The sequence below is a fragment of the Bos javanicus genome, chromosome 10, assembly GCF_032452875.1.
Source record: "Bos javanicus breed banteng chromosome 10, ARS-OSU_banteng_1.0, whole genome shotgun sequence".
Lineage (NCBI taxonomy): Eukaryota > Metazoa > Chordata > Mammalia > Artiodactyla > Bovidae > Bos > Bos javanicus.
This window is the reverse complement of record NC_083877.1, coordinates 53594000-53609966: the sequence shown is the minus strand read 5'-3', so window position 1 is coordinate 53609966 and position 15967 is coordinate 53594000. Positions and strand designations below refer to the sequence as shown.

At 35.3% G+C, this 15967-nt stretch overlaps 1 protein-coding gene across 4 annotated transcripts in view; it reads left to right on the top strand.

Annotated features, from left to right (window-relative positions):
- The window catches only part of TEX9 (testis expressed 9), a 107013-nt gene that overhangs the window by 13633 nt on the left and 77413 nt on the right, over positions 1-15967 (top strand). For 2 of the 4 annotated variants that reach the window (XM_061431205.1, XM_061431202.1), the window contains exons 3-4: positions 2813-2876; positions 4421-4500. The exons of the other annotated variants lie outside the window; for them this stretch is intronic. In XM_061431205.1, coding sequence (XP_061287189.1) covers positions 2813-2876; positions 4421-4500 — 144 coding nt within the window. The remainder of the gene's footprint in view (positions 1-2812; positions 2877-4420; positions 4501-15967) is intronic. 4 annotated transcript variants of the gene reach the window in all.

Sequence of the window (15967 nt, the reverse complement as noted above, 5' to 3'; positions counted from 1 at the left end):
AACCACCAACCACCACTGTACACTAAAAGCAATCTATTAGAAACAGAAATTAAGGAAAGAATCCCATTTATGATTGCATCAAAATAATAAAATACTTAGGAATAAATCTAAGGGGGTAAAAGATCTGTACTGAGAAAACTATAAGACACTGATGAAAGAAAGACAACATGAAGAGGGTGAAAGATACATTGTATTCATAAATTAGTAGAATTAATATTGTTAAAATGACCATAGTACTGAAACCAGTCTATGGATTCATTGCAGTCCTATCAAAATACCAATGGGATTTTTTTTTTTTTTTAACAAAACTAGAACAAATAACTTTAAAATTTGTATGGGTACACAAAAGACCCCTAATAGCTAGGACAATCCAGAGAAAGAACAGAGCTGGATGTGTCACACTTCCTTAGATTATACTCAGCATATCTCTTTAAATTTTGGCATTTCCTCCCTTTCTGGGATTTTCTTCTGCAGTGTCTATTAGGTTGCTATAATCTATCTTTGTCTTATTGTCTATCTTGAATAGATGTTAAACTCTGTCTTGCATTTTTATCTTTTTGTTTCTCTGTACCTTTTTGTTGGTAATTTTCTCATATCTGTCTTCTAATTCATCCATTCCCTCTTCATTCTATTGTTCAATTTATCCATTGCATTTGAGTTTTATTTACATTGACTATATTTTCATTATGTAATTTCTGTTGGGTTGTTTTCCAAATTCAGTGTTTTTTTGAATATATGTTTACAGTGCTTGGTTCTTGCCTAATGGTTTCTATTCTTTTTTTTTTCTTTCTTATTGAAAAATGTTACTTAAAATTCTTTCTTAGGTTGTTTTATTATCTCCAGGTCTTTTGGTGCAGATTCTGTTTGTATCTGTTGATTGTCCATCCTGGAAACTTATTTCTTAATGCAATTTATTATCTTTGTGAAGGCATCTTTAGTATTAGAGTTTGCTTTCTGAGAGAGTTGCATTTGTTCTAGATGACTAAATATTCCTAAGGGTGGTTTTGCATTTCAGTTTATTAGCTTATCAGTTTTCACTGGTTCTAAGCCAACTTTCTATATTAAAGTTTTGGCCTAGTGTCCCTATACCATCTGGGTAAGACGAACTTGGAATACACTTCTGTGTGCTCTAATTACTCATAGGAGAATCTTTTCCACACATGGCTTTGGTTTCATTTCCGTTCACCTAAGGTTGTGGGTGGTGGTTTTGTAGTCTGTGGTTCACAGGTGTAGCCCTTTATGATTCCCTCAAGTGCATTGGTTTCTAGCTGTTAAGCTGTTTTGGCTTCTGTTCCTGTTTACTGCTCTAACTTTGAGTTACTGCTGTATTTTTAGTGCCAGGGTGTTTTCTTTGCCTGAGTTTAAGTTTAGCAACATTTCCTTTATTACAGTTTATCCAGGATTTCTATGGGTTTTGGAGCAGAAGAGTAGTCTTTTGAGTTACCTCAGTCTACTATGTTGACCAGAAACTTATCATGGTTCTTGTTAGGGAAATGTGGAAAATAAGGTAAAGGCATCTTGAATACAACTTTAAGACTGCATTAGATATTATTTCTTTTGATTAACTCATCCTAGGGTATAAAAATACTTCTTGAAACATCAGACTGTTTTAAGAAGGGATATGATACTGCTTTTTTCTTTCTGGGGGTTGTCACTGGTGTGCATTACCTCTGAATTACATATCTAAAAAACACAAGATATCTCATTTTAAAAATTGTTTTGCATATTTTCTTCATAAAACTTCAGAAGAGCCTACATCATCTAGAAATGTGACCTATGAATAGAACTGAGAAGTTATATGCTTTTGAAGATGTTTATTATAGTGTTAACCTTTAAAACAGAGAAGGGAACTTGAACTAAAAAGAGGAACAGTTTAGTACACTATGTTAAATTCAACTCTTCAGCATATTTTGTAGCCATTTAAGGCTCTGATGCTGGGAGGGATTGGGGGCAGAAGGGGACGACAGAGGATGAGATGGCTGGATGGCATCACTGACTCGATGGACGTGAGTCTCAGTGAACTCCGGGAGTTGGTGATGGACAGGGAGGCCTGGCATGCTGCGATTCATGGGGTCGCAAAGAGTCGGACACGACTGAGCGACTGATCTGATCTGATCTGAAGGCATTAATTTTAAAACTTATATACAGGTAAATATATTCCATCTATGTTGTTATGGGGGAACAGTACAATATTGTGTATGTGCTTACAGATGATAATTAGAAGGGAATACTAAAAATCATCTGATAATGGTGGTAGGATTATGGGCAATTTTTCCTTTCAAAACAGTTTCCTTCAATGGCATTGGTACTCTTACAGTCTTAATGGGACCAAATAGTATTCTGTTCTTTGCTAGATTGCAAATAGATGGAAGAAAGAGAAATGGCAGGTGTAGATCAAAGGAATTGCCTGTATTTCTGATGAAGCTTATACTGAAGTATATAACGAGTGAGCCCCCTCAGAATCCCAAGAACATGAAGAGTGAAACTGAGGTGATCTCACCCAGTTTATTCTTTCCAAATAAATCATTCTACTTAAAGTAAGGGCAATATTAGTTGCACTTGTAATGAAATATTTGTACTAGTATATGGAGAGGCTAATATTTACACCACTTGAATTTCCACCATGAAGAAGAAGGAATCATAGGGATTTGGAAATAATCTAATAGTTATGTTAATTCTTAAGTAAAAATGTCATGTGTATGTTTTAGTATTTGTTGACTTAACTGAAGTGTAGTTATTGAAATTCAGTTTCTTTAGCTTTGTGTTACAGTCTTCAGCATATCACAGCTATTAAATTATTTTCTGCTTTTAGACGTTTAAATGCAGAATTAGAGGCAAAAACAGCTGATCTGGTTCGACAAGCTGAGGAAGTAATAGTAAGTAAATGTACAATTATTAGTATTTCCACGTCAGTGTTAATTTTTTAGCTTTTTAATTTGATGTATAACATACATACAAAAAAGTGCCCAAAGCATAAATCTTCAGTTCAGTGAATTATTATAAATTGAAAATCAATATGTGCATAGGTATGTGTATATATGCATATATATGTTTTTTGAGAAGCACACATTTTCTAAAAGCTACTGAAAAAGTGTTTTCCATTTTGATATTCCAATCATCTAATTAATAGCTACATTAATATTTAATAATATTTCCTAGTATTTTAAGATTAATGTTTTGTGAGTAGCTATATTGAATTAGTACTAGTAGTTCAGTAAGGATATGGTTTCTGGACAGAAGTTGAATAAAGGATAACGATTATCACTAATGCTCAGATGGTAATCTGTTTCTTAAACTCTGCAGTTAGATGTAACTCAAATTCTTAGGGCTAGTCCATAATCAGATTTATAGTCAGGAAAATGTGGTGAGGCTATATTACTAGACAATATAAGGATATTTGCCCCATTCTGACTACCAAATTGGTTATTCCTTCTTTAAATGCCCCTCTGTAAAGCATCAGCATTCCCATTATTAATGATAGGATATAGTAGTATTCCTTAGAGGAATAAATATCCTAATTGATAGGCTATAATAGTACTCCTTAGAGCTGCTTTCAAACTTGTTTCATTTTTTGTTTTAATTAGTTATAATTCTCTTTCATTTAAACCCCATCCCCATCTCACTTTAGAGTTGATGGGGTCACTGAAGAATGGGTAATATTTTAATGCCTTAGACAGAACTATCATTATTTGTTAGTATAGGAACATAACATTTCAGGTAACAGATGGAGATAATGGTTAAAGATTTGTTAGTTGCATTTGTAATTAAATATTTTATTTAAAAATAAATACTTTATTACATCTTTTGTTTGTGTCTGTTCTGAAGAGCTGGAAAATAGTTTGAACAAAGAAACCCCACATTATAGTAGAATGAGGGATTCATTATGTATTCTGATCAAATCCATTAGTCCTCTGATGGATATAACTCTTGCCATATTGAATTTTTGTTTTCTTACTTTCATACTGATACATCATCTTCAAAAGCTTTCACTCTTATTGCTTCATTTTTAGTACTTTAAGTTCTGTGTGGTCATCGTAACATTGAAGTTTGTCTGATTTGAGACAAATTTTTCTATCCATTAAATGGATTTATGTTTTCATTTCTTGTGAACCTTACTTCTTTTGCGTGTTACACAAGATGGAAGCCCTAATATAGTTGGGAAGAAGTCAGCTAAGATCATTTAGAGGCATTAACATTCTTAGAATTTTCCCTTAGAGTGACTTTCCTAACCAAGAATGAATGAAAGGTGAAACTACATTGTTACAGACCTTATTTTGATACCATAGCTTTTAGAATTCTGTGCTTTGATTTTATAGAAATTGTGAACAATTTTGAAATGATTAATGATCAGAAAGGCACTTGAATATATCCTAGTTTTGTGAGGTTTTTTTTCTTCATGACTTACCTTTGTTTTATTTAGAGAGATCAGCAAGAAGTCCGATCTAAGTCTGTTTCAGCACAAATTAAATCATATGAGGACAAAGATGATTACAGCTTTAGGTAAGTGACTTATATTCTCAAACACCTTAAAAGTGTGTTTTTACTGGGTAAATGCTTTAAGATTTTTTAAATTGAGGTATAATTGACATACAGTGTTATATTGGTTTTAGGTATACAGCATGATTCAGTATTTGTATGTATTGTGAAATGATCACCACAATGAGTCTACTTAATATCTATTACCATATATAATTACAGAATCTTTTTTCCTTGTGATAACCTTTTTTTAAAAAAATATATATTTTATTGAAGTATAATTGATTTACAATGTTTCAAGTACACAGCAAGACGATTCAGTTATACAAATACACATATTATTTTTGAAATTATTGTCCATCACAGGTTATCACAGGATATTGACTGTAGTTCTCTATGCTATACAGTAAACCTTTGTTGCTTGTTGCATATCTGTTTTTTAATTAGAAATCTGGCATTCTATTCAACTGAGTTAAACAAGTGGAATCAAAATGTCATAGTATTTTTAGTTAGGCAAAAATTCATAAGTTTTCCAAAATATATATATTATACATATTTATATATATATATACACAAAAGCTTTTTTACTACACTTGATAGCATGAGAAAAAACATCAAAAAAAAAAAAAAGAAGAGATGGAGAGATTGGAAAACATAAACTAAATGAAATGGGAGCACTGAATATGAAATAGAAAAAGTGAAACAAACTAGATAAAAGTAAAAGATAATCAGATAGTCCAGTTGTTTTTAAACATGACTACTCATAGAAACATATCTGGAGCTCTGGAGAAAAAAAGCAATACCTGAGCATTTTTTTTTTTCCCCAAAAAGTTTCAAGATAATTCTGAAATGCATCTGGATTTTATAGTGATTACAGGTTTTTCTGTTAGATCCTAGTTTTGGTGATACAGAGTTCTATTATTTGTCTGTTGACCAATCATGATACAATGGTAGTAAATGAGTAATAGTTACATAATCACAGTGGTAAAATATGTTTATCAATTTTCACAATCAATGGCCAGACAAAAAATAAAAGATAATTATAATTCCAAGCCATAATGGAAATATGATTAACTTAACAGTATAAAATAATCACATACAACTTGGGTGTTTGAGTGTTTGTTAAGCAGACTGATGTAAGTGGAAGTGCATACATGCACATGTTTTCATCCACCGAGCCAGTCTGTGTCTTTTGGTTGGTGCATTTAATCCACTTACATTTAAGGTAATGATTGATATGTATGATCCTGTTACTGTTTTCTTAATTGTTTTGGGTTTATTTTCTGTAGGTGTTTTCCTTCTCTTGTGTTTCCTGCCTAGAGAAGTTCCGTTAGCATCTATTGTAAAGCTGGTTTGATGGTGCTGAATTCTTTTCACTTGTGCTTGTCTGGAAAGCTTTTGATTTCTCCTTCAAATCTGAAGAAGGGTCTTGCTGGGCAGAGTATTCTTTGTTGTAGGTTCTTCCCTTTCATCACTTGAAACATACCATCCCTTCCCTTCTGGCTTGCAGAGTTTCTATTGAGAAATCAGCTGATAGCCTGAAGGGAGTTTCCTTGTCATTTGTTGTTTTTCTGTTGTTGCTTTTAATATTTTATCTTTGTCTTTAATTTTTGTCAGTTTGATTACTATGTGTCTCAGTGTGTTCCTCCTTGGGTTTGTCCTGCCTGGGATTCACTGTGCTTCCTGGACTTGGTTGACTATTTCCTTTCCCTTATTAAGGCAAGTTTTGAGCTACTGTCTCTTCAATTATTTTCCCATGTCCTTTCACTCTCTCTTCTCCTTCTGGGACCCAACATTCTCCTGTAATGCGAATGTTGTTGCATTTAATGTTGTCCCAGAGGTCTCTTAGGCTGTCTTCATTTCTTATTCTTTTTTCTATATTCTGTTTTGTGGCAGTGATTTCCACCATTCTGTCCTCCAGGTCATTTATCTGTTCTTCTGCCTCAATTACTCTACTATGGATTCCTTCTAGTGTATTATTCATCTCTGTTTGTTCTTTAGTTCTTCTAGATCTTTGGTAAACATTTCTTGCATCTTCTCAATCTTTGCCTCCATCCTTTTCCTTAGATCCTGGATCATCTTCACTATTATTCTGAGTTCTTTTTCTGGAAGTTGCCTATCTCTACTTCATTTAATTTTGGGGGAGGGGGGTTTATCTTGTCCCTTCATCTGGGAGGTAACTTTCCGCTTTTTTGTCATGATTACTGCTGCTGCTAAGTTGCTTCAGTCGTGTCGGGCTCTGTACAACCCCATAGACAGCAGCCCACCAGGCTCTGCCATCCCTGGGATTCTCCAGGCAAGAACACTGGAGTGGGTTGCCATTGCCTTCTCCATTGTGTGAAAGTGAAAAGTGAAAGTGAAGTCACTCAGTCGTGTCTGACTTGTAGCGACCCTATGGACTGCAGCCCACCAGGCTCCTCCATCCATGGGGTTTTCTAGGCAAGAGTACTGGAGTGGCTTGCCATTGCCTTCTCCGTTTGTCATGATTAACTTTCTGTAATATGGTTTTTGTTTTGCTGCTGTAAGACAATGCTTCCTCTTGCTTCTGTCTGCCCTCTGATGGATGAGTCTAAGAGACTTGTGTAAGCTTCTTGATGGGAGGGACTGGCGATGGGAAAAACTGGGTCTTGCTGTGGTGGGCTGGGCCTTGCTCAGGTAAAGCTTTAGTACAGTTATCTACTGGTGGGTGGGGTTGCATCCCTCCCTGGTAGTTGTTTGGCCTGACCCAGCCCTGGGGTCTATGGGCTCTATGGTTGGGTTAATGGTGAACTCCAAGAGGGTTTATGCCAAGGGGCATCTTCCACCACCCCCGTCCTGTGATGAGCCACTGCCAACCCACACCCCCATAGGAGGCCCTCCAACACTACTAGCAGGTGTTTTGGGTTCAGTCTCCTGTGGGGTCACTGCTTCTCTCCTCTGGGTCTTTGTGCATGTAAAATTTTATTTGTGCCCTCCAAGACTGGAATCTCTGTTTCTCCCAGTCCTCCTGAAGTCACATAATCAAAACCCCTCTGGCCCTCACAGCAGATTTTCTGGGGATTCCCAGTCCCTTTGTCAGATCCCCAGGCTGGGAAGCCTAATGTGGGGTTCAGAACCTTGACATCAGTGTGAGAACTTCTTTGGTATTATTGTTCTCAAGTCTATGGGTCACCTACCCAGCGGGTATAGGATTTGGTTTTATTGTGATTGCACCCCTCCTTCTATCTCACTGTGGCTTCTTCTTTGTCTTTGGACATAGGGTATCTTTTTTTTGGTGGGTTCCAGCATGCAGTCCATGGGGTCGCTAAGAGTTGGGCACGACTGAGCAACTTCACTTTCACTTTCCACTTTCATGCATTGGAGAAGGAAATAGCAACCCACTCCAGTATTCTTGCCTGGAGAATCCCAGGGACAGAGGAGCCTAGTGGGCTGCCATCTGTGGGGTCACACAGAGTCAGACACGACTGAAGTGACTTAGCAGCAGCAGCAGCAGCAGCATGCTCCTGTTGGTGATTGCTGAACAGCTAGCTACAATTTTGGTGCTCTTGCAGGAGGAGATGAATGCATGTCCTTCTGCACAGCCATCCTGAACCATTCTTCTGTGATGAGAACCTTTAAGATCTACCTTTTATTTTTAGCAGCATTCAAGTATGCAGTAAAGTATTATTAAGTGTAGTCTCCATGCCGAACATTATGTCCTGTCACTTATTTATTTTATAATTGGTAGTTTGTGCCCTTTGACTCTTTTCACCCATTTCACCTACTCCCAACCAGCCAGCCTCTAGCAACCATCTTTTGTTTGCTTGCTTTTAGATTCTACATATGAGATCAGTTTGTAGTTGTTTTTCTCTGACTTATTTCACTTAGTGTACTGCCTTCAAGTCCATTCATGTCACAGATTGCAAGATTTCATTCTCTTTTATGGCCAAATAATATTTATATATATGTATATATATATATTATAGTTTAGTATATGCATATATATAATATTAGAGAACATGCACATTTTCTTTGCTTGTTCATCCCTTGATGGACATTTAGGTTGTTTCCATGTTTAGGCTATTGTAAATACTGTTGCAGTGAACATGGAGGTGTATATATGTAAAAAAGAAAAAAAAATATATATATAGTGTTTTTATTTTCTTTGCATAAATACCTAGAAGTGAGATTTCTGGGTCATATGATAGTTCTATGTTTAATTTTTGAGAAACTTTTATACTGTTTTCCAAAGTGAGTGTACCAAATTATGTTTCTGACAACAGTGTACAAGGTTTCCCTTTTCTCCACAGCCTTGCCAGCATTTGTTATCTTATCTTCTTGATAATAGCTGTTGTTACAGATATAATATCTCATTGAAGTTTTGATTTATATTTCCCTGTTGGTTAGTGATATTGAGTATCTTTGCATGCATCTGTGGCAGTCTATATGTCTTCTTTAGAAACTGTCTATTCACATCTTTTGCCCATTTTTAAATCAGTTTGTTGGATTATTTTATTTGAGTTTAATGAGATTTTAAAAAGTATTTTTTGATAGTAACCATTTGCCAGATATATGATTTGAAAATATTTTCTCCTATTTAGTAAATTACCTTTCATTTTGTTGATTTTTTAAAAAAATTTTGCTGTGCAAAAGCTTTTCAGTTTGATGAAGTCCATGGGTGTATTTTTGTTTTTGTTGCCTTTGCATTTGGTGTCAAATCCAAAAAAAAATCACTAAGACAAGTCTCGAGGAGCTAACCACCTATGTTTTTCTTCTAGGAGTTTTGTGGTTTTAGGTTTTCCATTCAAATGTTTAATCCATTTGAGTTTATTTTTTGTGTATGGTACAAGATAGTGGTCTATTTTCATTTTTTTATATGTGACTGTCCATTTTTCCTGACACTGTTTATTGAAGAAACTACTATTTTCCCATTGTATACCCTTGGCTCCTTTGTCATAAATTGATTGAACAAGTTCATTTCTGGGCTCTGTAGTCTGTTCCATTGACCTATGCGTCTGTTTTTATGCAAATAGCATACTGTTCGATTACTGTAGCTTTGTATAATAGCTTGAAGTCTGGGATAACACCATTTTTACTGGATAGTGTATGTGGATCTGTTTATAATATCTTTTTGTATGTAAGTATTGGAAATCTATAATTTGAAGAATAATGTAAGTTATAAAAATACTAATAATTGGGGGCTTATACCAGTCAGACACAATGTAAACCTTTTACCTACTTTATTTCATTTAGTTCTCAAAGTGTTATTTTGAAATCAGTGTTACTGTCCTCCTCTTAAAAATGAGGAAACTGCAAAACAAATAAAATAAATGAGAAAACTGCAGCTTAAAGAAGTTTAAGCTTATCTAGGACCCACAGATGGATGGATTTCACTGAGATCCAGACTACAGTTGATAAGACTTCTAAACCTGTCTTCATGAACTGTACCTTTTTTCTTTTAAAATTGCATGTGAAATTAGGTAAAAGTAAATAAATTAATAGATATAAAATATATTAGATCTCCCCCCCCCAAAGATTTCATATGATATGTCTAAAGAAATTAGGGAACAAAAAAAATATTTATGAATGAACTGGGTGTCAGCCATGGAACATTGGAAAAAAGGGCCCTCTTTCCCTCTCTACTACTTTGAGTATGGTAAGCCACTGAGATTTTGGGGTTAATATCATAGCCTACCTTAACTAGTAAAGCAGTTGTTACTGAGTCAGGTACTGTACAACAAATATTCTAAAAGTGTGGTTTTCACTTAGTGGTTAGGCGGTACCAGCAAAGACACTTGATTTTGGAGGCTGTAAAGATAAGAGTGCTGTTAAATAGTGGCAGTGAATTTAGTAAAACTTGTCACTTTTTATAAATTGCAAGGTTGAATGAATGTCTGATGAACCAGTGTTCTTAAGGAAGAGGTTAGAAAACAGAGTATTATAGTATATGCTCTTGTTATTAGCTATATTGACACTGTATTATGAGAAAGATAAGTTTAGGAAAGAATTGGCTGTTTTGTAAGTAGAAGTGAAAGGGAATATGGAAATTCTAGGAATTACAGGCCTTGCAATGTTCAAAAAGTCACCTGCTTCTAATTTTGATGAGGTCTGGTCTTTTATTTTTCTTTTGCTCCTTGTGCTTTAGGAGTTATATAAAAGAATCTATTGCTAAATCCAAGGTCATTAAGATCTACTATCTTTTCTTCTAAGAAAATTGTGTCATTCTGGCTCTTACATTTAGATCTCTGATCCATTTTGGGTTAATGTTTTTTATATGGTTAGTGTTTTTTACATGGTGTGAGATAAGAGTCAGCTTTGATTCTATTTCCTCTGTTGAATGGTCTTGGCATCTTTGTCAAAATCACCTGACTGGAGACATACAAAATGGTTTTATTTTTGGACTCTCAGTTCTGTTCCATTGATCTGTGTATCAGTTCTTATGCCAGCACTACACTGTCTTGATTACTCTTAACTTTGGAGAGTTAACTTCTTTTTTTTTTTTTTTAATTTTATTTTTAAACTTTACAATATTGTATTGGTTTTGCCAAATATCGAAATGAATCTGCCACAGGTATACATGTGTTCCCCATCCTGAACCCTCCTCCCTCCTCCTTCCCCATACCATCCCTCTGGGTCATCCCAGTGCACCAGCCCCAAGGATCCAGTATCATGCATCGAACCTGGACTAGCGACTCATTCCATATATGATATTATACGTATTTCAGTGCCATTCTCCCAAATCATCACACCCTCTCCCTCTCCCACAGAGTCCAAAAGACTGTTCTATACATCGGTGTCTCTTTTGCTGTGTCGTATACAGGGGTATTGTTACCATCTTTCTAAATTCCATATATATGCATTAGTATACTGTATTGGTGTTTTTCTTTCTGGCTTACTTCACTCTATATAATAGGCTCCAGTTTCATCCACCTCATTAGAACTGATTCAAATGTATTCTTTTTAATGGCTGAGTAATACTCCATTGTGTATATGTACCACAGCTTTCTTATCCATTCATCTGCTGATGGACATCTAGGTTGCTTCCATGTCCTGGCTATTATAAACAGTGCTGCGATGAGCATTGGGGTACACGTGTCTGTTTCAATTCTGGTTTCCTCAGTATGTATGCCCAGCAGTGGGATTGCTGGGTCATAAGGCAGTTCTATTTCCAGTTTTTTAAGGAATCTCCACACTGTTCTCCATAGTGGCTGTACTAGTTTGCATTCCCACTAACAGTGTAAGAGGGTTCCCTTTTCTCCACACCCTCTCCAGCATTTATTGCTTGTAGACTTTTGGATCGCAGCCATTCTGACTGGTGTGAAATGGTACCTCATAGTGGTTTTGATTTGCATTTCTCTGATAATGAGTGATGTTGAGCATCTTTTCATGTGTTTGTTAGCCATCTGTATGTCTTCTTTGGAGAAATGTCTATTTAGTTCTTCGGCCCATTTTTTGATTGGGTCATTTATTTTTCTGGAATTGAGCTGTAGGAGTTGCTTGTATATTTTTGAGATTAGTTGTTTGTCAGTTGCTTCATTTGCTATTATTTTCTCCCATTCTGAAGGCTGTCTTTTCACCTTGCTTATAGTTTCCTTTGTTGTGCAGAAGCTTTTAAGTTTAATTAGGTCCCATTTGTTTATTTTAGCTTTTATTTCCAGTATTCTGGGAGGTGGGTCATAGAGGATCCTGCTGTGATGTATGTCAAGAGAGTGTTTTGCCTATGTTCTCCTCAGGAGTTTTATAGTTTCTGGTCTTACGTTTAGATCTTTAATCCATTTTGAGTTTATTTTTGTGTATGGTGTTAGAAAGTGCTCTAGTTTCATTCTTTTACAAGTGGTTGACCAGTTTTCCCAGCACCACTTGTTAAAGAGATTGTCTTTACTCCATTGTATATTCTTGCCTCCTTTGTCAAAGATAAGGTGTCCATATGTGTGTGGCTTTATCTCTGGGCTTTCTATTTTGTTGCGTTGATCTATATTTCTGTCTTTGTGCCAGTACCATAGTGTCTTGATGACTGTGGCTTTGTAGTAGAGCCTGACGTCAGGCAGGTTGATTCCTCCAGTTCCATTCTTCTTTCTCAAGATAGCTTTGGCTATTTGAGGTTTTTTGTATTTCCATACAAATTGTGAAATTATTTGTTCTAGCTCTGTGAAGAATACCATTGGTAGCTTGATAGGGATTGCATTGAATCTATAAATTGCTTTGGGTAGTATACTCATTTTCACTATACTGATTCTTCCAATCCATGAACATGGTATATTTCTCCATCTATTAGTGTCCTCTTTGATTTCTTTCACCAGTATTTTATAGTTTTCTATATATAGGTCTTTAGTTTCTTTAGGTAGATATATTCCTAAGTATTTTATTCTTTCCGTTGCAATGGTGAATGGAATTATTTCCTTAATTTCTCTTTCTGTTCTCTCATTATTAGTGTATAGGAATGCAAGGGATTTCTGTGTGTTGATTTCATATCCTGCAACTTTACTATAATCATTGATTAGTTCTAGTAATTTTCTGGTGGAGTCTTTAGGGTTTTCTATGTAGAGGATCATGTCATCTGCAAACAGTGAGAGTTTTACTTCTTCTTTTCCAATTTGGATTCCTTTTATTTCTTTTTCTGCTCTGATTGCTGTGGCCAAAACTTCCAAAACTATGTTGAATAGTAATGGTGAAAGTGGGCACCCTTGTCTTCTTCCTGACTTTAGAGGAAATGCTTTCAATTTTTCACCATTGAGGATAATGTTTGCTGTGGGTTTGTCATATAGAACTTTTATTATGTTGAGGTATGTTCCTTCTATTCCTGCTTTCTGGAGAGTTTTTATCATAAGTGGATGTTGAATTTTGTCAAAGGCTTTCTCTGCATCTATTGAGATAATCATATAGTTTTTATTTTTCAATTTGTTAATGTGGTGTATTACATTGATTGATTTGCAGATATTGAAGAATCCTTGCATCCCTGGGATAAAGCCCACTTGGTCATGGTGTATGATCTTTTTAATGTGTTGTTGGATTCTGATTGCTAGAATTTTGTTGAGGATTTTTTCATCTATGTTCATCAGTGATATTGGCCTGTAGTTTTCTTTTTTTGTGGGATCTTTGTCAGGTTTTGGTATTAGGGTGATGGTGGCCTCATAGAATGAGTTTGGAAATTTACCTTCCTCTGCAATTTTCTGGAAGAGTTTGAGTAGGATAGGTGTTAGCTCTTCTCTAAATTTTTGGTAGAATTCAGCTGTGAAGCCGTCTGGACCTGGGCTTTTGTTTGCTGGAAGATTTTTGACTACAGTTTCAATTTCCGTGCTTGTGATGGGTCTGTTAAGATTTTCTATTTCTTCCTGGTCCAGTTTTGGAAAGTTGTACTTTTCTAAGAATTTGTCCATTTCTTCCACGTTGTCCATTTTATTGGCATATAATTGTTGATAGTAGTCTCTTATGATCCTTTGTATTTCTGTGTTGTCTGTTGTGATCTCTCCATTTTCATTTCTAATTTTATTGATTTGAGTTTTCTCCCTTTGTTTCTTGATGAGTCTGGCTAATGGTTTGTCCATTTTATTTATCCTTTCAAAGAACCAGCTTTTGGCTTTGTTGATTTTTGCTATGGTCTCTTTTGTTTCTTTTGCATTTATTTCTGCCCTAATTTTTAAGATTTCTTTCCTTCTACTAACGCTGGGGTTCTCCATTTCTTCCTTTTCTAGTTGCTTTAGGTGTAGAGTTAGGTTATTTATTTGACTTTTTTTCTTGTTTCTTGAGGTATGCCTGTATTGCTATGAACTTTCCCCTTAGCACTGCATTTACAGTGTCCCACAGGTTTTGGGTTATTGTGTTTTCATTTTCGTTCATTTATATGCAAATTTTGATTTCTTTTTTGATTTCTTCTGTGATTTGTTCGTTATTCAGCAGCGTGTTGTTCAGCCTCCATATGTTGGAATTTTTAATAGTTTTTCTCCTGTAATTAAGATCTAATCTTACTGCATTGTGGTCAGAAAAGATGCTTGGAATGATTTCAATTTTTTTCAATTTACCAATGCTAGATTTATGGCCCAGGATGTGATCTATCCTGGAGAAGGTTCCATGTGTGCTTGAGAAAAAGGTGAAATTCATTGTTTTGGGATGAAATGTCCTATAGATATCAATTAGGTCTAACTGGTCTATTGTATCGTTTAAAGTTTGTGTTTCCTTGTTAATTTTCTGTTTAGTTGATCTATCCATAGGTGTGAGTGGGGTATTAAAGTCTCCCACTATTATTGTGTTAATTTCTCCTTTCATACTTGTTAGCATTTGTCTTACATATTTCGGTGCTCCCGTGTTGGGTGCATATATATTTATAATTGTTATATCTTCTTCTTGGATTGATCCTTTGATCATTATGTAGTGACTGTCTTTGTTTCTTTTCACAGCCTTTGTTTTAAAGTCCATTTTATCTGATATGAGTATTGCTACTCTTGCTTTCTTTTGGTCCCTATTTGCATGGAAAATCTTTTTCCAGCCCTTCACTTTCAGTCTGTATGTGTCCCCTGTTTTGAGGTGGGTCTCTTGTAGACAGCATATGTAGGGGTCTTGTTTTTGTATCCATTCAGCCAGTCTTTGTCTTTTGGTTGGGGCATTCAACCCATTTACATTTAAGGTAATTATTGATAAGTATGATCCCATTGCCATTTAGTTTATTGTTTTGGGTTTGAATTTATACACCGTTTTTGTGTTTCCTGTCTAGAGAATATCCTTTAGTATTTGTTGGAGAGCTGGTTTGGTGGTGCTGAATTCTCTCAGCTTTTGCTTGTCTGTAAAGCTTTTGATTTCTCCCTCATATTTGAATGAGATCCTTGCTGGGTACAGTAATCTGGGCTGTAGGTTATTTTCTTTCATCACTTTAAGTATGTCTTGCCATTCCCTCCTGGCTTGAAGAGTTTCTATTGAAAGATCAGCTGTTATCCTTATGGGAATATCCTTGTGTGTTATTTGTTGTTTTTCCCTTGCTGCTTTTAATATTTGTTCTTTGTGTTTGATCTTTGTTAATTTGATTAATATGTGTCTTGGGGTGTTTCGCCTTGGTTTTATCCTGTTTGGGACTCTCTGGGTTTCTTGGACTTGAGTGATTATTTCCTTCCCCATTTTAGGGACGTTTTCAACTATTATCTCCTCAAATATTTTCTCATGGTCTTTCTTTTTGTCTTCTTCTTCTGGGACCCCTATGATTCGAATGTTGTAGCGTTTAATATTGTCCTGGAGGTCTCTGAGATTGTCCTCATTTCTTTTAATTAGTTTTTCTTTTTTCCTCTCTGATTCATTTATTTCTACCATTCTATCTTCTAATTCACTAATCCTATCTTCTGCCTCTGTTATTCTACTATTTGTTGCCTCCAGAGTGTTTTTGATGTCATTTATTGCATTATTCATTATATATTGACTCTTTTTTATTTCTTCTTGGTCCTTGTTAAACCTTTCTTGCATCTTCTCAATCCTTGTCTCCAGGCTATTTATCTGTGATTCCATTTTGATTTCAAGATTTTGGATCAATTTCACTATCATTATTTGGAAT